Here is a 22,301-nt window from a genome sequence, read left to right on the forward strand (position 1 = left end):
GAAATCAATGGAACAGAATAACTGGCGAAGCTTATAACAGGCGATCGCTAATGCAACCCCAGTTTCTATTTTGTAAATATCCACTAGGATTTGATTGAAACATAGATAAAGGGTAGTGTTCTGCTCGATCCTTTCACTCATACTCCTTCTGCCCTGCCCTTTCACACTTGCCATCGTCCTTCTGCCATAGCCTTTCACTCTTACATAAGAACATAAGAAATAGGAGCAGGAGTAGGCCATACGGCCCCTCGATCTTGCTCCGCCATTCAATAAGATCATGGCTGATCTTCTACCTCAACTCCACTTTCCCTGCCTGATCCCCATATCCCTCTCTTAGAGTACAAAAATCTATCGCTATCGGTTTTGAATATATTCAATGACTGAGCATCTACAGTCCTCTGGGGTAGAGAATTCCAAAGATTCACAATCCTCTGAGTGAAGAAATTTCTCCTCATCTCGGTCCTAAATGGCCGACCCCTTATCCTGAGACCATGCCCCCTAGTGCTTGACTCTCCAATCTGGGGAAACAGTCTCTCAGCATCAACCCCGTCAAGCTCGCTCAGAATCTTAAATGTTTCAATGCAATCACCTCTCATTCTGCTAAACTCCAGAGAATGTAGGCCAGTCTACTCAATCTTTCCTCATGGGACAACTCTCTCATCCCAGGAATCAATCTAATGAATCTTCGTTGCACCAACTCTAAGGCAAGTATATCCTTCCTTAGGTAAGGAGACCAAAACCTTACACAGTACTCCAGGTGTGGTCTCACCAAAGCCCGTGTTCAGGAGAGGGCCCAATATTGCCATTTAATTAGCCAAGTTACTTCTTGTCTTTCGTTGCTTTATTAAAGCTCGTTGGTTTGATTAGACCATATGTATGGTACATTAGTGGTGCACTTGTGCTGATTCTTGTTAGCTGTACCTGCATGTTAACTTGCATTTATATAGCACCTTTCAAGACCTCAGGATGTCCCAAAGCACTTTACAGCCAATGAAGTACAGTCACTGCTGTAATGTAGGAATCTCAGCAGCCAATTTGCACACAGCAAGCTCCCACAAACAGCAAACACGTCCAGACAATTTGTTTTACTGATGTCAGTTGAGGGATAAATATCAGCCAGGACACTGGGGAGAACTCCCCTGCTCTTCTTCTTTTATGTCAACATGAGAGGGCAGACAGGGCCTCAGTTTAATGTCTCATCCGAAGGACGGCACCTCCAACACTCCATCAGGATTGGCACTGGGAGTGTCAGCCTGGATTATGTGCTCAAGTCTCCTGGAGTGGGGACTTGAACCCACGACCATCTGACTCCAGAGGTGAGAGTGCTACCCACTGAGCCACAGCTTATGTCACCCTTATTGGTCAAATCAAAATAGGCCCACAGATCCAGCATTGTGGACAACGTATTGCTACTGTGTAGAGGCAAGTCACGAGTTCCACAGGCTCGCAGCTGGAATAGAATGGCAGCCTTGGCATTATGTGTTGCCAGTGTTGGGCATTTGGGTTTGGCAGAGGTGGTGCTTTGCTTCCAGACACAGGGAGGAAAACAATCTCATGAGTCTTCCTGACCCCCGAGACCTGCGCCCAGCCTGGACGTATCACAGAGCGAAGAGACTTTTTGATCATGGTCTCAATTCCAGTTAAATTGACGTCCCTCAGGACATCAACGTTAGGCACCTCCACCAGCTTAAACGCCCACTCCCTCCACCACCGGCGCACCGTGGCTGCAGTGCGTACTATCTACAGGATGCACTGCAACAACTCGCCAAGGCTTCTTCGACAGCACCTCCCAAACCCGTGACTTCCACCACCTAGAAGGACAAGGGTAACAGGCGCATGGGAACACCGTCACCTACACGTTCCCCTCCAAGTCAACACACACCATCCCGACTTGGGACATTTGGAGGGGTTGGGTGCAATTGTTCTCTTAGGGTGGAGAAGGTTAAGGGGAGATTTAATAGAGGTGTTCAAAATGATGAGGGGTTTCGATAGGGTAGATAGTGAGAAACTGTTTCCACTGGCAGGAGGGTCGGTAACATAGGAACACGAGTAGTCCATTTAGCCCCTCCAGCCTGTTCCGCCATTCAATGAGATCATGGCTGATCTGTGACCTAACTCCATATACCCGCCTTAGCCCCATATCCCTTAATACCTTTGCTTAACAAAAATCTATCAATCTCAGATTTAAATTTAACAATTGAGCTAGCATCAACTGTCGTTTGCGGAAGAGAGTTCCAAATTTCTCCCACCCTTTGCGTGTAGAAGTGTTTCCTAACTTCACTCCTGAAAGTCCGGGCTCTAATTTTTAGGCTGTGTCCTCTAGTCCTAGAATCCCCAACCAGAGGAAATAGTTTCTCTCTATCTACCCTATCAGTTCCCCATAATATCTTGAAAACTTCTATCAATTCACCCCTTAATCTTCTAAATTCCAGGGAATACAACCCTAGTTTGTGTAAACCAGACGCAGATTTAAGATAATTGGCGAAAGAACCAGGGGCCGAGATGAGGAGAATTTTTTTTATGCAGTGAGTTGTTATGATCTGGAATTCACTGCCTGAAAGGGCGGTGGAAGCAGATTCAATAATAACTTTCAAAAGGGAATTGGATAAATACTTGAAAAGGAAAAATTTGCAGGGCTGTGGGGAAAGAGCAGGGGAGTGGGACTAATTGGATAGCTCTTTCAAAGAGCCGGCACAGGCACGATGGGCTGAATGGCCTCCTTCTCTGCTGTATGATTTTACGTGTACCTGACGCATGTTTGAAAATATCCTGGTCCCAACATTCCCTCTTTAATGACAGATATTAGACTGAATGACAAACACAAAGTGATAAATGAGATCTCCGTGGCAGATGGCCCTTTGCAAATGACATTTTGTGCTGCTTGTATTGGCTAAAGAGAGACTGCTGGTGTGCTGATACCCACCAGTTGGTTCCTATATAAGAACAAAGGGACTTTGTGCTGAATGCAGTGACTCAATACTAAAAGGCAGCTCAGAAAACTAGAAGTTTTCAGGTTGACATTTGACCTGCCCATGCCCATGAAACTTGTACCTTAACCGTGGTCATCACTCGGGTACATTGGGCCCTCGACAAAAGGGACATTCTTAAGGTGTATCAACATATGAGCAGACGAAATTGACAGGCAAGAAAAGACCTGCTGGTCCATCAAGTCTGCCCCACGCTCATGGTGACTGGAGTATCCTGACCAGACACTTCCTTACGCACCCCCCACCCCCACACCCATGTAATCTAAGAGGAGAGGCAAAAAAAAAGGGATAATAAGGGGAAAAAATATTCTCTAAAATTCCTCTCCGACTCCCCTCAGGCAATCGAAACCAGCTCAGGAGATCACACGGACCAAGTGTTATCTGTAAAGCCATTTACCTTCCATATGATGCGATTGCCCCAGTCAGGAATCGGTCCAGCTCCCTCTTGAAGGCAGAGAGTCCGCACCCACCACACCAGCCAGCAACGTATTCCAGAGGCTCACTGCTCTCTGTGAGCCCAGACGGCAAATGTCAGAAGGCCATTTGTCCCTGGAAGACGTTGCAACCAAGACTGATCCTGGCCCCTAACCTCCTCTTCCTCATCTACATGCTGCCCCTCGGTGACATGAACCATAGACAAGAGGGTCAGCTTCCACATGTACACTGATGACACCCAGCTCTACCTCTCCACCACCTGCCGCAATCCCAGGATCATCTCTTTCTCTCCATGACCCTGCCATCCACACCCCTATTTGTTTATATTTCTCCCCCCTTCGTAAAGTACCACGAGGCTCTCTGTAAATTCAAGTCCTTATTATCCACACGCATGCATCTTCCAGCAGAGTCGCTGAAGCGTAAGGAAAGCTGGCTGACTTCACCCCCCACTCCCCCTCCCCACCCCCCACTTCTCTCTAGCCAATGAGGCAGGGAACAATTATAGGATCTCACACTGCTGAAACCAGTTAACTTCCATAGAATTTACAGCACAGAAACAGGCCATTCGGCCCAACTGGTCCATGCCGGCGTTAATGCTCCTCCTCCCTCCCTTCTTCATCGAAACCTGTCAGCATATCCCTCTATTCCTTTCTCCCTCATGTGTTTATCTAGCTTAAATGTATCTATGCTATTCTTTTTTTTTATTTGTTCATGGGATGTGGGCGTCGCTGGCGAGGCCGGCATTTATTGCCCATCCCTTGAGAAGGTGGTGGTGAGCCGCCTTCTTGAACCGCTGCAGTCCGTGTGGTGAAGGTTCTCCCACAGTGCTGTTAGGAAGCGAGTTCCAGGATTTTGACCCAGTGACGATGAAGGAACGGCCGATATATTTCGCCTCAACTACTCCTTGTGGGAGCGAGTTCCACATTCTAACCACTCTCTGGGTAAAGAAGTTTCTCCTGAATTCCTTACTGGATTTATTAGTGACCATCTTATATTTATAGCCCCTAGTTCTGGTCTCCCCCACAAGTGGAAACATCTTCTCCACGTCTACCCTATCAAAATCCTTCATAATTTAAAAGACCTCTATCAGGTCACCCCTCAGCCTTCTCTTTTCAAGAGAAAAAAGCCCCAGCCTGTTCAGTCTTTCCTGATAATTATAACCTCTCAGTTCTGGTATCGTCCTTGTGAATCTTTTTTGCACCTTCTCCTGCCCCCAAATGTGGTAAGTTAACCCAAACCAGGGATCAAAACTGGTACATCTGAGCACTCTGTTGAAGGGTGACTTTGTACACTGAGCCAAGAGAGGGGTGAGCTCAAAGATCACTTTACAAAACGGGCACTTTCCTCTCCCAGGATGCTGGAATACAAAGGGGTGGCAGCTATGCTACAATTGTACAGAGCTCTGGTTAGACCACATCCGGAATACTGCGTTCAGTTCTGGGCACCGCACCTCAGGAAAGATATATTGGCCTTGGACGGGATGCAGCACAGATTCACCGGAATGATACCAGGGCTAAAAGGGTTAAATTATGAACACAGGTTGCATAGATTAGGTTTGTATTCTCTCAAGTATAGAAGATTAAGCGGTGATCTGATTGAGGTGTTTAAGATGATTAAAAGATTTGATAAGGTCGATAGAGAGAAACTATTTCCTCTGGAGGAGGGAGTCCAGAACAAGGGGGCAGAACCTTAAAATTAGAGCTAGGCCGTTCAGGGGTGATGTCAGGAAGCACTTCTTCACACAAAGGGGAGTGGAAATCTGGAACTCTCACCCCTAAAAAGCTGTTAAGGCTGGGGGTCAATTGAAAATTTCAAAATGGATATTGTGTTCCAATGTGATTTCGACAAGTTGGGTGAGTGGGCAAGAACAGATGCAGTATAACGTGGATAAATGTGAGGTTATCCACTTTGGTTGTAAAAACAGAAAGGCAGATTATTATCTGAATGGTGATAGATTGGGAAAAGGGGAGGTGCAACGAGACCTGGGTGTCCTTGTACATCAGTCGCTGAAAGCCAGCATTCAGGTGCAGCAAGCAGTTAGGAAGGCGAATGGTATGTTGGCCTTCATTGCAAGAGGATTTGAGTACAGGAGCAGGGATGTCTTACTGCAGTTATACAGGGCCTTGGTGAGACCGCATCTGGAGTATTGTGTGCAGTTTTGGTCTCCTTATCTGAGGAAGGATGTCCTTGCCATGGAGGGAGTGCAACGAAGGTTTACCAGACTGATTCCTGGGATGGCAGGACTGACGTATGAGGAGAGATTAGGTCTATATTCACTAGAGTTTAGAAGAATGAGAGGTGATCTCATTGAAACATATAAAATTCTAACAGGACTAGACAGACTAGATGCAGGGAGGATGTTCCCGATAGCTGGGGAGTCCAGAACCAGGGGTCACAGTCTCAGGATACAGGAAATGCCATTTAGAACTGAGATAAGGAGAAATTTCTTCACTCAGAGGATGATGAACCTGTGGAATTCTCTACCACAGAAGGCTGTGGAGGCCAAGTCATTAGATGTATTCAAGAAGGAGATAGGTATATTTCTTAATGCTAAAGGGATCAAGGGATATGGGGAAAAAGCGGGAACAGGGTACTGAGTTAGACGATCAGCCATGATCATTTGGAATGACGGAGCAGGCCCGAATGGCCAAATGGCCTACTCTTGCTCCTATTTTCTATGTTTCTATTGATAGATTTTTGTTAGGCAAGGACATTAAGATTACGGAACCAAGGGGGTAAATTATGTTATGATACAAATCAGCCATGATCTCATTGAATGGCGGAACAGGCTTGAGGGGCTGAATGGCCTCCTCCTGTTCCTATGTTCCAATGCTCCTCTCACCGAAAATAGAGAAAAAAATTAATTCACAAAATTAAATGCTAGTAACAGTTCAGACATGAGAAAAGTTGCAACATAACAGCTGTTTAATGCGGTGCTTTGTCTGAATCTATCCGGGACTTGGTGAATGTTTTCAGCGGCTCCACAGATGTGCGCACGCAGCTGGAAACAAGCTCCTCTAAACCAAGCTGACTTGCAACCTGCTCATTATCCAATCAGACCCCATGGGCTTAATTAGCGATCTCGTTCAGCCAGCCCAGTGACTTGTTGTTATTTTGCCTCTCGTGGATAATTAAAATGCTCTTGATTCTCCGATCACAAGGCCTCCAGCGGTCTGGGGAGGACAGGGAAGGGGGAGGGGTGTTGCCAAACATACGTTAAGGGTCAGCAAACACTGGGGCTCGGCAACAATTATAGAATCATAGAAAGTTACGGCACCGAAGGAGGCCATTCGGCCCATTGTTTCCGTGACGGCCGAAAAAGACCTATCCAGCTTAATCCCACTTTCCAGCACTTGGTCCGTAGCCCTGTCGGTTACGGCACTTCAAGTGCACATCCAAGTACTTTTTAAATGAGTTGAGGGTTTCTGCCTCCATCAACCTTTCAGGCAGTGAGTTCAAGACCCCCACCATCCTCTGGGTGAAAAAGTTTCTCCTCAGCTCCCCTCAAATCCTTCTACCAATTACTTTAAATCTATGCCCCCTGGTCACTGACCCCTCTGCTAAGGGAAATAGGTCCTCCCTATCCACTCCATCTAGTCCCGTCATAATTTTATATACCTCAATTAAATCTCCCCTCAGCCTCCTTTGTTCCAAAGAAAACAACCCCAGCCTATCCGATCTTTTCTCATAGCTAAAATTCTCTAGCCCTGGCAACATCCTCGTAAATCTCCTCTGTACCCTCTCCAGTGCAATCACATCTTTCCTGTAATGTGGTGACCAGAACTGTATGCAGTACTCAAGCTGTGGCTTAACCAATGTTTTATAGAGTTCTAGCATAACCTCCCTGTTCTTATATTCTATGCCTCGGCTAATAAAGGAAAGTATCCCACATGCCTTTTTAACCATCTTATCTACCTGTCCTGCTACCTTCAGGGATCTGTGGACATGCACTCCAAGGTTCCTTTGTTCCTCTCAGTATCCTCCCATTTATTGTGTACTCCCTTGCCTTGTTTGCCCTCCCCAAATGTATTACCTCACACTTCTCTGGATTGAATTCCATTTGCCACTTTTCTGCCCACCTGACCAGTCCATTGATATCTTCCTGCAGTCTACAGCTTTCCTCCTCTCAATCAACCACACGGCCAATTTTTGTATTGTCTGAAAACTTCTTGATCAAGCTCCCCGCATTCAAATCCAAATCATTAACATATACCACAAGAATTTAGAGATACAGAGAGGAGCTGTCGGCACCTGCCTACTGATTCAATAAGGGTCAGAGTGCATCTATCCGAATATTCTTCCTTTACAGTCTAGTGATTGGACGCAAAGATGTACTTTTATCATTGGCCGATACCCCAGACTCGTCACCTCAAGTTGCTACCACTACCGACAGACCTGTAACCTCCAATACTCCTCCCTGGTGTTGCATCATTCATAACACCGAGACACAACTCGAGACAGGGAGAGGACGCTCCCTAGTTGTGCCGCTGGCTGTTTTTCACGGGAGGGGCATTAGTCCTGCGGGGGGGGGGTGTCCCCCATGAAAAGGCTCTGTTTGGGAGCCCCCACGTATTAGTTGTTTTTTTTAAATTCATTCTCGGGATGTGGGCATCGCCGGCATTCATTGCCCATCTCTAGTTGCCACAACTGAGTGTCTTGCTAGGCCACCTCAGAGGGCAGATAAGAGTCAATTGTGTTGGTGTTGGAGTCACGTATAGGCCCATATAAGGACAGCAGGCTTCCTTCCCTGAAGGACATTAGTGAACCAGTTGGGTTTTTATGACAATCCAACATCTTCATCGTCACTTTTATTGATATCACATTTTTATTTTCAGATCTGTTTTTGAACTGAGTTCAAATTCTCAAACTATCATGGTGGGATTTGAAGTCATGGTTTAATGTGGATTAGTCCAGGCCTCTATTATTAGTCCAGTAACATAACCACTACACTAACATACCCTACTCTTTCAATTGATTTTCATTCGTCTGCATTACATTGACACTATTACTGCATATTATTAATGAAGGACTTGCATTTATTTAGCACTTTATTACAACTCTCAGGAACATCTCACATACACATTGGCCCCGATCACAGCACTGACGCTGGGATCGTGCCCACACGGTGCACTCTAGCCCTGTCCCCAACGGAGTATGCAGAGTCAGGGGTAGGGCACCTAATTTTGCATGGGGCTGGGGGACGCCAGCGCCATTACGGGCACATCTCGAACACCCACCTTGCCCCCTCAGGCTGGATCGTCTGACATAACGTTAGCTGTGGCTCGTTGGTAGTTCTCTTGTCTCTCAGTCACGAAGGTCGTGAGTTTAATTCCCATTCCAGAGATCTCAGCAGATACTCCAGTGCTAGTACTGAGGGAGCACTACGCTGTCAGTGGTACCTTCTTTTGGATTAGATGTTAAACCGAGGCCCAGTCTGCCCTTTCAGGTGGACGTAAAAGATCCCATGGCACTATTTTGAAGAAGAGCAGGGGAGTTCTCGCTAATTGATCACCCTCCCCACATCGTGTTATTCTTGCGCTCCCACTCTCACTCTGGAGCAGTCTGGCACGTGCTGGGAGCTCTGCCCCAATTTATCTGAGACCCTGCATTAAGCAGAGTGCCTGACTATCAGCTCCCATAAGGTGCTGTGCTCCCTGCGGAGCTGGGCAGTGATGATATTTCCTTAGGCTCTTCTGACAAGATGTAATTATTAGTTAGCGGGAATGTGCATCAGTTAAAATGGCAGTGCTGTAATTGTTAGCGGGAGATGTAGTTTGTGTGGAGTAATTGATAGCTGGGAGTTATTCCGCTGTGACCTACACAGGGGGTTGAGGTGTTACTAGCTTTTTGTCAAGCCCATAGTCGCTATCAATCTCTTGCTCAAAGACCATTCTCATTGGTTCAAAGGCTGGAATGTGATCAACTATCTCAGCATAGATTTCAGGATGAAAGGGTTAAATTATGAGGACAGGTTGCATAGACTATTCTTGTATTCCCTTGAGTATAGATTATTAAGGGGTGATCTAATTGAGGTGTTTGAGATGATTAAAGGCATTGATAGAGTAGATAGAGAGAAACTATCTCCTCTGGTGGGAGGAGTCCAGAACAAGGGGGCATAACCTTAAAATTAGAGCCAGGCCGTTCAGGGGTGATGTCAGGAAGCACTTCTTCACACAAAGGGGAGTGGAAATCTGGAACTCTCTCCCCCGAAAAGCTGTTGAGGCTGGGGGGTCAATTGAAAAATTAAAAAGTGAAATTGATTGATTTTTGTTAGATTAGGGTATTAAGGGTTTCGGAACCAAGGCGGGTAAATGGAGTTGAGATACAGATCAGTCGTGATCTAATTGAATGAATTAACAGGCTTGAGGGGCTGAATGGTCTCCTCCTGTTCCTGTTATTATTGGCCTTGGAGGGAGTGCAGCGTAGATTTACTGGAATGATACCTGCACTCCAAGGGTTAAATTATGAAGCGAGATTACACAAACTAGGGTTGTAGTCCCTGGAATTTAGAAGATTAAAGGGTGATTTGATCAAAATTTTCAAGATATTAAAGGGAACTGATAGGGTAGATAGAGAGAAACTATTTCCTCTGGTTGGGGAGTCCAGGACTAGGGGACAGAGTCTAAAAATTAGAGCCTGGACTTTCAGGAGTGAAGTTAGGAAACACTTCTACACGCAAAGGGCGGTAGAAGTTTGGAACTCTCTTCCGCAAACGGCAGTTGATGCCAGCTCAATTGTTCATTTTAAATCTGAGATTGATAGATTTTTGTTAAGCAAAGGTATTAAGGGATATGGGGCTAAGGCAGGTAGATGGAGTTAGGTCACAGGTCAGCCATGATCTCATTGAATGGCGGAACAGGCTGGAGGGGCTAAATGGCCTCCTCCTGTTCCCATTAATTCATGAAATGCCATACCAAAAACATCAGTGGAAGCAGAACCTATAATAGCTCTTAAACGGAAAATGAATACATTTTTAAATCAATTCTCGGGATGTGGGTGTTATTGGCAAGGCTGGCATTTATTGTCCATCCCCCAGTTGCCCTGAGAAGGTGGTGATGGGCCTTCTCCTTGTGGTGAAGGTGCTCCCACAGTGCTGGTAGGTAAGGAGTTCCAGGATATCGATCGAGTGACGATGGAGGAACGGCCGATATATATCTAAGTTCAAAATCATGACAGGTTAGATAAAGTAAATAAAGAGAAACTGTTCCCATTGGCGGAAGGGTCAAGAACCAGAGGACACAGATTTAGGGTGATTGGCAAAAGAACCAAAGGCGACATGAGGAAAAACTTTTAACGCAACGGATGGTTACGATCTGGAATGTGCTGCTTGAAAGGGCGGTGGAAGCAGATTCAATCGTGGCTTTCAAAAAGGATAGATACTTGAAGGGAAAAAATTTGCAGGGCTGTGGGGAAAGAGCAGGGGAATGGGACTAACTGGATTGCTCTTACAAAGAGCTGGCAGAGGCTTGATGGGCCGAATGGCCTCCTTCTGTGCTGGAACGATTCTATGATTCAATGACTCTATTCTAAGTCAGGACTTGGAAGGGAACCTGGAGGGGGTGGTGTTCCCACAGCATCGCTGCTCTTGTCCTTCTCGGTGGTGGAGGCTGCAGGGGAGGGAGGTATGGTTGAACTCACCTTGTTGAGTTGCTGCAGTACATCCTGCAGCCACAGTATGCCGTTGAGGGAGGGAAGTAGATTTTGAGCCTGGTGACAGGAGTATCATCAAGCGAACTGCTCTGTCCTGGACAGTGTCAAGCTTCTTGAGTGTTGTTGCAGCTGAACTCCTCCATCAAAATCCCCTGACTTGAGCTTTGTAGTTGGTGGAGAGGCTTTGATGGGTCAGGAGGCGAGCCACTCATCACAGTTGCCTCAGTGTTGATATGGCTGGTCCAGTTCAGCTTGTGGTCGGTGGTGCCCCCCTGACAGCGAGGGACTCAGCGATGGCGGTGCCATTAAAGGTCAAGGGGAGATGGCTGGGCTTTCTCTTGCTCGAGATGACCATTACCTGGCACTTAAGTGGTGCGAATGTTACCTGCCAATTGACCGACCAAGCCTGGGTGTTATCCAGGTCCTGCTTTAGGCTGGCGTGGGCTGCTTTAGTATTGGAAGTGTTGTGAATGGAGCTCAACACTAGAATCGTCATCGAGCAGCCCCACTCCTGAACTTATGATGGAGGGAAAGTCACTGATGAAGCAATTGAACATGGTTGGGCTGAGGACATGTCCCTGAGGAGCTCCTGCAGTGATGTCCTGGGGCTGGGATTACTGGCCTCCAACTACTGCAACAGTTTGGAAATGTTGAGAGAGACAAGATTGGGATTGTGGTCTCTATGCCAGGAATGAGAGTTCTGGATGCAGTCTTATGCTTACAGACTTATTAGAGGAAATGATGCTCATAAACAATACAGTAATGTGAAGGCTGCAGGAGACCTCGCATTACAGTTGCTGAGCTCAGTAGCAGGGTGGCCAACCCTCGATCTTCCTAACTTCACATTACATTGGTCCGATTATTATACCCTTAGCTATAGGCCATTATGTCACATTCCTCCCGTATCCATAGTTTACATCAACGTCCATTAGCTCAGCATTCCAGAGACTTGCTGTTTCTATGGTACCAGTAAGTGAGAGATCCACGGCCGTCTATGATGGGCTTAAGACATAGCATAAGTAACCTGTCTAACTATATTTAGGGGAAAGGTAAAAGCAACTCCTTGTATGCTTGTAAGGCAGATAAATTTATCTACCAGAAGGTAGAACTATACAAAGAACAGAAAACTTCATGAGTCCAGCTTGTACCAGCCACGGAGGGGCCTGGAGGGTCTAGACTGGTTGGGCATGTTCCAGATATTCCCGGTTTCTAAAGGCACTGTCTTTTAATCACAAAATGGAGTCCTCAGCGCAACATAGAACCCAAACGCAATCTTACTCAGTGGGTAGCACTCTCACCTCTGAGTCAGAAGATCCATAAGACCATAACCATAAGAGATAGGAGCAGGAGTAGGCCATTCGGCCCCTCGAGCCTGCTCCGCCATTCAACGAGATCATGGCTGATCTGATTTTTACCTCAACTCCACTTTCCCACCTTTTCCCCATATCCTTTGACTCCCTTGCTGATTAAAAATTTGTCTAACTCAGCCTTGAATGTATTCAATGACTCAGCCTCCACAGCTTTTTGGGGTAAAAAATTCCAAAGATTCATGACCCTCTGGGAGAAGAAATTCCTCCTCATTTCCATCTTAAATGGGCGACCCCTTATTCTGAGACTATGCCCCCTAGTTTTAGATTCCCCCATGAGGGGTAACATCCTCTCAGCAACTACCCTATCGAGTCCCCTCAGAATCTTGTATGTTTCAATAAACTCTCCTCTCATTCTTCTAAACTCCAATGAGTATAGACCCAACCTGTTCAATCTTTCCTCATAAGACAACCCTTCCATACCCGGAATCAACCTAGTGAACCTTCTCTGAACTGCCTCCAATGCAAGTATGTCCTTCCTTAAATAAGGGCACCAGAACTGTATGCAGTACTCCAGGTGTGGTCTCACCAGCGCCCTGTACAGTTGTAGCCTGACTTCCCTGCTTTTATACTCCATCCCCCTTGAAATAAAGGCCAATATTCCAATTGCCTTCTGGATTACCTGCTGCACCTGTATGTTGACTTTTTGTGTTTCATGTACGAGGACACCCAGATCCCTCTGTACCGCAGCATTTTGGAGTATTTCTCCATTCAAATAATATTTTGCTTTTTTATTTTTCCTCCCAAAGTGGATGACTTCACATTTTCCCACATTATATTCCATCTGCCAAATTTTTGCCCATTCGCTGAACCTGTCAATATCCCTTTGCAGACACTTTGTGTCCGTATCACAACTTGCTCGTGGGTTCAAATCCCACTCTAGAGATTTGAGCACATAATCCAGGCTGACACTCCCAGAGCAGCACTATTGGAGGTGCCGTCTTTCGGTTGAGACGTTAAACCGAGGCCCCCTCTGCCCTCTCAGGTGGACGTAAAATATCCCATGGCCCTATTTGGAAGAAGAGCAGGGGAGTTCTCCCCGGTGTCCTGGGGCCAATATTTATCCTTCAACTAATATCACTAGAACAGATTATCTGCTCACTATCACATTGCTGTTTGTGGGATCTTGCTGTGCGCAAATTGGCTGCTACATTTGCTACATTACAACAGTGACTACACTTCAAAAAGTACTTCATTGGTTGTAAAGTGCTTTGGAACGTCCTGAGGTTGTGAAAGGCGTTACATAAATGCAAGTCTTTCTTTCTTCTTCATTTCCCTTACAACAACCGTCTCCCTTTGTGTCAGGTTCGAGTCCAACCACTGGAGGCTTTTTGTTATAAACTGGATAGCCAGGTGGTGAAGGATGGAATACTAGAGCCTGGTCTTCAGTTGCTTCCAAGCCTTTATTCACAGAGCTCCACATTATCCCACATCGCACCCTAGATCAGCTCTCTTATAAATGGATACAAGAGAGTCCCCAATTGATACGCATCACCGGAATACAATTAACACCAATTGATACAAATCACATGGATATAATTAACACTTTATTCCTTTGGCCCCCATTGGTCTCAGTTTTGCATGGTACCTTACTCGGTCAAATGCTGCCTTGGTCTTGAGGGCAGCTATTCCCGCCTCTCCTCTGGCAATCAGCTCGTGTGTCCACGTCTGGATCAAGGTTGTGATGAGGTCTGGAGCCAAGTGGTCCTGGCATAACCCGGACTGAGCTTTGGCGAGCAGATTATTGGTGAGTAAGTGCCGTGTTATCGCCACTACTGATGACTCCTTCCATCACTTTACTGATGATTGGGAGGAGGCTGATCGGAGGGGGCAATTGACCAGGATAGATTTATCCTATTTTTGTGGACAGGACACTCCCGGGCAATCTTCCACATTGTCGGGTGGATGCCAGTGTCATAGCTGTACTGGAACGGCATGGCTAGGGGGCAGCGTGGTCTGGGGGCACAGGCCTTCACCACCACAGTCAGGATATTGTCAGGGCCCACAGCCTTTTCAGTCAGCTGCTCCTGAATGTCATGTGGGGTCAACTGAATTGGCTGGACTCTGGCAACCCTTTATCATTTTAAACACCTCAATCAGATCCGTCTAAACTCAAGGGAATACAAACCAAGTTTATGCAACCTGTCCTCATAATTTAAGCCCCAGTATCATTAATGGTGAACTTTGCTGCTCCTCATCCATACACTGTGACTCCTAAATCCTTCAACAACAACTTGCATTTATATAGCGCCTTTAACGTAGTAAAACGTCCCAAGGCACTTCACAGGAGCGATTATCAAACAAAATTTCACACCGAACCACATAAGGGGATATTAGGACAGGTGACCAAAAGCTTGGTCAAAGAGGTAAGTTTTAAGAAGTGTCTTAAAGGAGGAGAGAGAGTTAGAGAGGCGGAGAGGTTTAGGGAGGGAATTCCAGAACTAGGCAGCTGAAGGCACGGCCGCCAATGGTGGACCGATTAAAATCGGGGATGCTCAAGAGGCCAGAATTGGAGGGGCACAGAGAGCTCGGAGGGTTGTAGGGCTGGAGGAGGTTACAGAGGTAGGGAGGGGCGAGGCCATGGAGGGATTGAAAACAAGGATGAGGATTTTTAAATCGAGGCGTTCCTGGACCGGGAGCCTATGGAGGTCAGCGAGCACAGGAGGTGATGGGTGAGTGGGACTTGGTGTGAGTTAGGGTACGGGCAGCAGACTTTTGGATGAGTTCAAATTTAGGACATAGATGTAGTTATGTTGGCGTTTCCCACAAGGTGGGTGAATGAGGCAGGGTACCATGAGATGCTGCTCGTTCTGTGCCACTGAAACCTTTGACTGGTTCCTGTGGGAAGCTTACAGCAACCGAAGAGGACCATAAACTATATGCTGGTAGTAACAGGCCAGTTCATGCAGTGCTTACAGGGCAATGCACTGTGTGTGTCCTGGTGCTGTGCCTGTGTGAGGATGAGTAAATGTAGAAGATGTGACAAGAAAAGGATGAGTCTAGGCCTCAGCTTTGGGGAGGCCTCTAGCATCCGCTCCCTCCCCCCGCCACTCCCTCTATGCTGTCATTAACAATAATGGCCTCCTTAATTGCTGTCAGCAGACAGAAGCTGGCTAGCCCTCCTCCCATCTACACTTGTTCCTCCCTGGAAGCAGGGGAGCAGCGTTGAGATGTTGAAAGTTTCAAGGCTACGGACACAGAACCCTCGTGTTCCACCGACATCCCTCTGTGTGTGTGTGTGTGTGTGTGTGTGTAAGTAAATGACCCTGTATCATGCAGCTAGGTTGTGTTCGAAGACCTTTTAAGATGTCAGTGTGACAACAGCAGCATTTACACTGTGCCCTTATCGTCTTCGCAGGGGCACAATCAGACAAAATTTAACACCGAGCCAAAGGAGGAGATATTAGGACAGGCGACCAAAAACTTGGTCAAAGAGGTAGGTTTTAAGGAGGGTCTTAAAAGAGAGAGAGAGAGAGAGAGAGGGGTGGAGAGGTTTAGGGAGGGAATTCCAGAGCTAAGGCACGGCCGCCAATGGTGGGGGCGAAGGAAGTGAGGGATGCACAAGAGGCCAGAGAATGCAGAGTTCTTGGAGGGTTGTAGGGGCTGGAGGAGGTTACAGAGACAGGAAGGGGCAAGGCCATGGAGAGATTTGAATACGAAGGTGAGAATTTTAAAATTGAGGCATTGGCGGACAAGTTGTTCCAGTTATAAGTTGCAGCTTGAATATATGCCCTGCTGGAGTATGAGTGCGCGTGGCAAGCAATGCAAGGCTGGTTGAGTGCTCTGCATGGGGCAGTAGTACATGTGACAGGCAACACTTTGTGGTACCCCTTTAAAAGGCTGCAGCATTGCAGGAAACCTTGACGCCGTGCATGTGAGCTCCCCGGGGTGGTCCAGCTGGTGGGCAGGAGGTTGCTATGAATACTTCAAAAAAATCCCAAAGCCAGAGGTTCAGGTTGGAACAGTCGTGTGCAGCAAATCGGGTAACGGGCCCACTACACACTGCTCTTGTCTCAGGTTAACACATCGTAGAAAATCTACACTAAACATTAAGTTGGGTGGAGTTCATGGAAGGAATGGGTTAAATGGGCCAATGGCCTTTCCATGCTCCAATCATTCTTTATGTACTGTAACAGAATGTTATTACAGGATGTGTCAGCTGTGGCTCAGTGGTAGCAATCTCACCTCTGAGTCAGTAGGTTTGTGAGTTCACGTCCCACTCCAGAGACTTGAGCATATCATCCAGGCTGACCCTCCCAGTGCTGTACTGAGGGAGTGCTGCACTGTCAGAGGTGCTGTCTCTCAGATGAGACATTAAACCAAGGCCCCACCTACCCTCTCATAAAAGGTCCCATGGCCACTATTGGAAGAAGAGCAGGGGAGAGTTCTCCCCTGTGTGCTCGCAGATATTTATCCCTCAACTAAAACAGATTATCTGTTTGTGGGAGCTTGCTGTGTGCAAATTGGCTGCCATGTTTCCTACATTACAATAGTAGCTACAATTCAAAAGTACTTCATTGGCTGTATTGCACTTTGGGACGTCCTGAGGGACTGAAAGGCATGATATAAATGCAAGTCCTTTCCTTCATTCTTGTGAAGATGTCTTTCCCTGCAGCGTCCTCTTGGAAGAACTCTTTCTTTCTTTCGTTAATCTCAACTGAAATGGGTGAATATTTGTCTGTTCCCACAGGAACGAGTTCAGACCCTGGACGGCAGACGTCAAGCCCACCAAGATAATCAAAGCCAAGCAACTGTACCACCCACCGGAGGACAAGGTTGCCCATGAAACCAGTTACAACACCACCTTCAGGGGGCAGTTTAGCAAGCGGGCGGAAATCATCAGACCAGGGACTGCGGACACCAAGATCTCTGAGCGCAGGAAGATGCGCAGTCTCTACAGTGAAGCTTACAAGGAACCGGCCAAGGTAAGGCTGAGATCCCACAGTCTCACACCTCACTCTTCCAACATGGTCTCCACGGTTACCAGAATCTACAATCGCTTGCATTCAGTTCTGGGAACCGCATCTCGGAAAGGATCTATTGGCCTTGGAGGGGATGCAGTGCAGATTCACCAGAATGATACCGGAGCTTAAAGGGTTGAATTGTGAGGACGGGTTGCATAAATTTGGCTTGTATTCTCTCGAGTATAGAAGATTGAGAGGTGAGCTGATCGAGGTGTTTAAAATGATAAAGGGGTTCGATAGGGTAGATAGGGAGAAGCTATTTCCTCTGGTGGTGAATTCCAGAACAAGAGGGCGTAACCTTAAAATTAGAGCTAGGACATTCAGGGGTGATGTCAGGAAGCACTTCTTCACACAAATGGTAGTGGGAATCTGGAACACTCCCCCACAAAAGGCGGTGGATACTGGGGGTCAATTGAAACTTTCAAGCCTGAGATCGCTAGATTTTTGTTGGGTAAGGGTATCAAAGGATATGGATCAAAGGCGGATAAATGGAGTTAAGATACAGATCAGCCAAGATCTAATTGAATGGCGGAACAGGCTTGAGGGGCTGAATGGCCTGCTCCTGTTCCCATGTAAATCTCTCCACCTCCCTCTCCTCTTTTAAGACCTTCCTTAAAATCCACCTCGTTGACCAAGCTTTTGTTCACCTTTCCTAATATCTCCTTCTTTGGCTCAGTGTCCATTCTCCTTATACCTTGGGATGTTTTTTCTACTTTAAAAGGTGCTATTTAAATCCAAGTCATTGTTGTACTGCAAAAACACACATTCACAAGAGCACAAAAACACACAGGCACACATGCATATACTCGCACACTACAGTGAAAAGAAAAATGTTAACTCTAACTTCTGGGGAAACCAGAGAAGCTGGGGTTGTTCTCCTTAGAGCAGAGAAGGTTAAGGGGAAATTTGATTCGAGGTGCTCAAAATTATGAGGGGTTTTGATAGTGTAGATAGGGAGAAACTGTTTCCACTGGCAGGAGGGTCGGTAACCAGAGGACACAGACTTAAGATAATTGGCAAAAGAACCAGTGGGGAGATGAGTGTAGATGAAAACATAAAATTACAAAGCGATATTGATAGATTAGGTGAATGGGCAAAACTGTGGCAAATGGAATTCAATGTAAACAAATGTGAGGTCATCCACTTTGGATCTAAAAAGGATAGAACAGGGTACTTTCTAAATGGTAAAAAGTTAAAAACAGTGGATGTCCAAAGGGACTGAGGGGTTCAGGTACATAGATCATTGAAGTGTCATGAACAGGTGCAGAAAATAATCAATAAGGCTAATGGAATGCTGGCCTTTATATCTAGAGGACTGGAGTACAAGGGGGCAGAGGTTATGCTGCAGCTATACAAAACCTTGGTTAGACCGCACCTGGAGTACTGTGAGCAGTTCTGGGCACCGCACCTTCGGAAGGACATATTGGCCTTGGAGGGAGTGCAGCGTAGGTTTACTAGAATGATACCCGGGCTTCAAGGGTTAAGTTATGAGGAGAGATTACACAAATTGGTGTTGTATTCTCTAGAGTTTCGAAGGTTAAGGGGTGATCTGATCGAAGTTTATAAGATATTAAGGGGAACGGATAGGGTGGATAGAGAGAAACTATTTCCGCTGGTTGGGGATTCCAGGAGTAGGGGGCACAGTCTAAAAATTAGACCTTTCAGGAGTGAGATTAGAAAACATTTCTACGCACAAAGGGTGGTAGAAGTTTGGAACTCTCTTCCGCAAACGGCAATTGATACTAGCTCAATTGCTAAATTTAAATGTGAGATAGATAGCTTTTTGGCAACCAAAGGTATTAAGGGATATGGGCCAAAGGCAGGTATATGGAGTTAGATCACAGATCAGCCATGATCTTATCAAATGGTGGAGCAGGCACGAGGGGCTGAATGGCCTACTCCTGTTCCTATGTTCCTATGTTCCTAGAACTTTTTTTACGCAGCGAGTTGTTATGATCTGGAACGCGCTGCCTGAAAGGGCGGTGGAAGCAGATTCAATGGTAACTTTCAAAAGGGAATTGGCTAAATACTTGAAAAGGAAAAATGTGGAAAGAGCAGCGGGCGGGGGATTGGGACTAATTGGATAGCTCTTTCAAAGAGCCGGCACAGGCAGGATGGGCCAAATTGCCTTCTTCTGCGCTGTAAGATACTAACTTCCGTCGTATGTGATACATGTGAGTAAGCCCATCATTTTGTCCCCTCTTCTCTTCAGCCGGAGAAGCCCAGCGTCCAGAGTTCGAAACCAAAAAAGCCATCAAGCCATAAACCCCCCAAGAAGGCCAAAGAGAAACAGATCACGTCTGGACGGGCCGTGAAGAAAAAGGCAACAGAGAACGTCCCTGCCCCGAAGCCGGAGGAAGGAGGGAAGAGCCAGGAGATCAACAACAAATTAGCTGAGGCTAAGGAGTGAAGGCGCCACACGTTTGTAACTGAGGCCACTGGAAACCGATCAGACCTTTCTCATCGTACAAGGACACCGCTGAGTCACTCACAGGTCACAGGTCACAGGTCATGCCTTAGTGAGTTCAATAGCCCCTCAAAACTATGGGGGACGATTAACCACAATAACCCTTTCACCTGCTTACTAAGTTACAAGATGTATGATTCCCCCATTAGCCCAGCAATGGAACTCAGGTTACATCTCTGAACCCTGTATTAACGTATCTGCAAACAGTTAACCTCCAGCATCAATGGCACTGGTGGATTGGTAACTACCATCACCACACACTGCTGCTGTGGGGACGAAAACAGGTGCCAATCATCGACAGACAGTCAATATTATAAAATAGTAGCAGATTTCAAGGCGTGGTTTCAGGGCACTGATCTCTTCTCGGGAGTCCAGCTGTAAACCACTTCAATTTCTGTTCCCACAGTGTGCAGTGTTTTCCGAACTGGTCGATTAGCTCCCATTATTCTACACATAAACCATCTGAACCTCTCAATTAGATTTTAGCCTGGAATTCACTCCCAGGTATCTGTTATTCTACACATAAACCATCTGAACCTCTCAATTAGATTCCAGCCTGTAACTTAGTACCTGGTATCCATTATTCTATATATAAACAATCCAAACCTCTGGATTAGATCCCAGGCTGTAACTCACTCCCGGGTACCTGTTATTCTATTTATAAACCACCCGAACCCCTCCATTAGCTTCCAGCCTGTAGCTCAATCCTGGGTATCTGTTATTCTCTATGTTCCAGGTATTGTATCCTAAAGATTAGCCATCTCATAGCTGGGTCCATAAGCTACAATTTGCCACAGGCATTATAATCATGGAATCTTACAACACAGAAGGAGGCCATTCGGCCCGTCGTGCCTGTGCCGGCTCTTTGAAAGAGCTATCCAATTAGTCCCACTCCCCTGTTCTTTCCCCATAGCCCTGCAATTCTCTCCCCTTCAAGTATTTATCCAGTTCCCTTTTGAATCTGCTTCCACGGCCCTTTCAGGCAGTGCATTCCAGATCATAACAACTCACTGCGTTAAAAAAAATTCTCCTCAACTCGCTTCTGGTTCTTTTACCAGTTACCTTAAGTCTGTGTCCTCTGGTTACTGACCCACCTGCCAGTGGAAATAGTTTCTCTCGATCTACTCTAGCAAAACCCTTCATGGTTTTGAACACCCCTATCAAATCTCCCCTTAACCATAATGAATAACTGCCCTCATTCAACTCTTCCACCTGACCCCTCAGCCCAGCCCAAGGGACTCAAGGGCCTACTTGTCTGCTTGGACAGTGAATGGGACTAAGGAGACAGGGACCAACAAAAGAAAGAAGGGAATCTCGTCAGGTCTTTTTATAGCTCTCTGTTTATTGTCCATCTGTTTTTTTACAGCGTAATTTAGGGTTAGCACTTTCTGCCAACTCCAAAAACCAGACGGGGTGGACTGGGGAGTGTGGGGGTGGGAACAGGAACAGAATTAATTTCTATTTGCAAAATCAGCCCATGTTGTGACCCATTCAAAAAACCAGAGGGGTGAGGACCCTGCTATAGGTGGCTGCTGAGGCTGGCAGGGGAGAGGTTGCTTTATCTAGGATATCACCTGGATGTAGCCCCACTGAAGGCCTTGCTGAGCATTGACTGGAGATGGTGCACATTCTCCAATTGATAGCTGGCTTCCTCCTAGGTTGTGTTAATGTTCACACACACGCGCACACGCACGTGCACACACACACACACAAACACACGCGCTCGTGCACCCGTGCACACCCACGCTGTTTCACGCACATGCCAGTGCGTGGGAGCGTGCACACGTGACACACACACACAAACATCCGTGCACGTGTGAACATGCGTGCGCACAGACCCGAGCGTGTAAACACACGCGCACACGTACACTTTATCGCAGGCCTCTCTTCTTCAGTGACACTCCCTGTAACCACAGCGACGAAGGAAAATGTACAATAATCATAGATTCCTGCCGGCGGTTTCTCGACACGATGGGAAGATTCTACTCGATGCCACGTGGCCCAGACCCTGTTGCTGACACACCGATAGTTTTCTGTTGATTGTGCCGGGCACACCACACTTGGTGCTATTTCATTCATGTTGTGGCGATGGGAATGACCAATTAATGTAAGTGTAAAACTCCCGATTGTGATGTGCTTGTGACCTTTGCTTGCAGTTATTTACCAATAAAAGCAAATTGCAAACACTTCCAATGTGTTCTCTCTCACTGTCATTCTGTGTCTCGTTCTCTGTCTGTCTCTCTGTTTGTCTCTTTCTGTGTCTCTCCTGCTCTGTGTGTGTGTCTCTCTTTGTCTCTCTTCCTTTGTGCGTGTGTCTTTTTCTGTGTCTCTCTTGCTCTGTGTGTGTCTCTCTTTCTGTGTCTCTCTAGCTCTGTGGTCTCTTTTTCTGTGTCTCTAGCTCTGTGTGTGTGTGTATCTCTCTCTTTCTGTA

The 22,301-nt window shown here is 46.6% G+C and overlaps 1 protein-coding gene across 1 annotated transcript in view; it reads left to right on the top strand.

Annotated features, from left to right (window-relative positions):
* map6a (microtubule-associated protein 6a) overlaps positions 1-22,016 on the top strand; it is a 35,500-nt gene extending 13,484 nt beyond the window's left edge. The window contains exons 3-4 of the mRNA XM_067985636.1: positions 17,130-17,364; positions 19,616-22,016. Of these exons, the coding sequence (XP_067841737.1) occupies positions 17,130-17,364; positions 19,616-19,813 (433 nt within the window). The 3' untranslated portion in view covers positions 19,814-22,016. The remainder of the gene's footprint in view (positions 1-17,129; positions 17,365-19,615) is intronic.
* Positions 22,017-22,301: the final 285 nt, after the last annotated feature.

The sequence above is a fragment of the Heptranchias perlo genome, chromosome 6, assembly GCF_035084215.1.
Source record: "Heptranchias perlo isolate sHepPer1 chromosome 6, sHepPer1.hap1, whole genome shotgun sequence".
NCBI lineage: Eukaryota > Metazoa > Chordata > Chondrichthyes > Hexanchiformes > Hexanchidae > Heptranchias > Heptranchias perlo.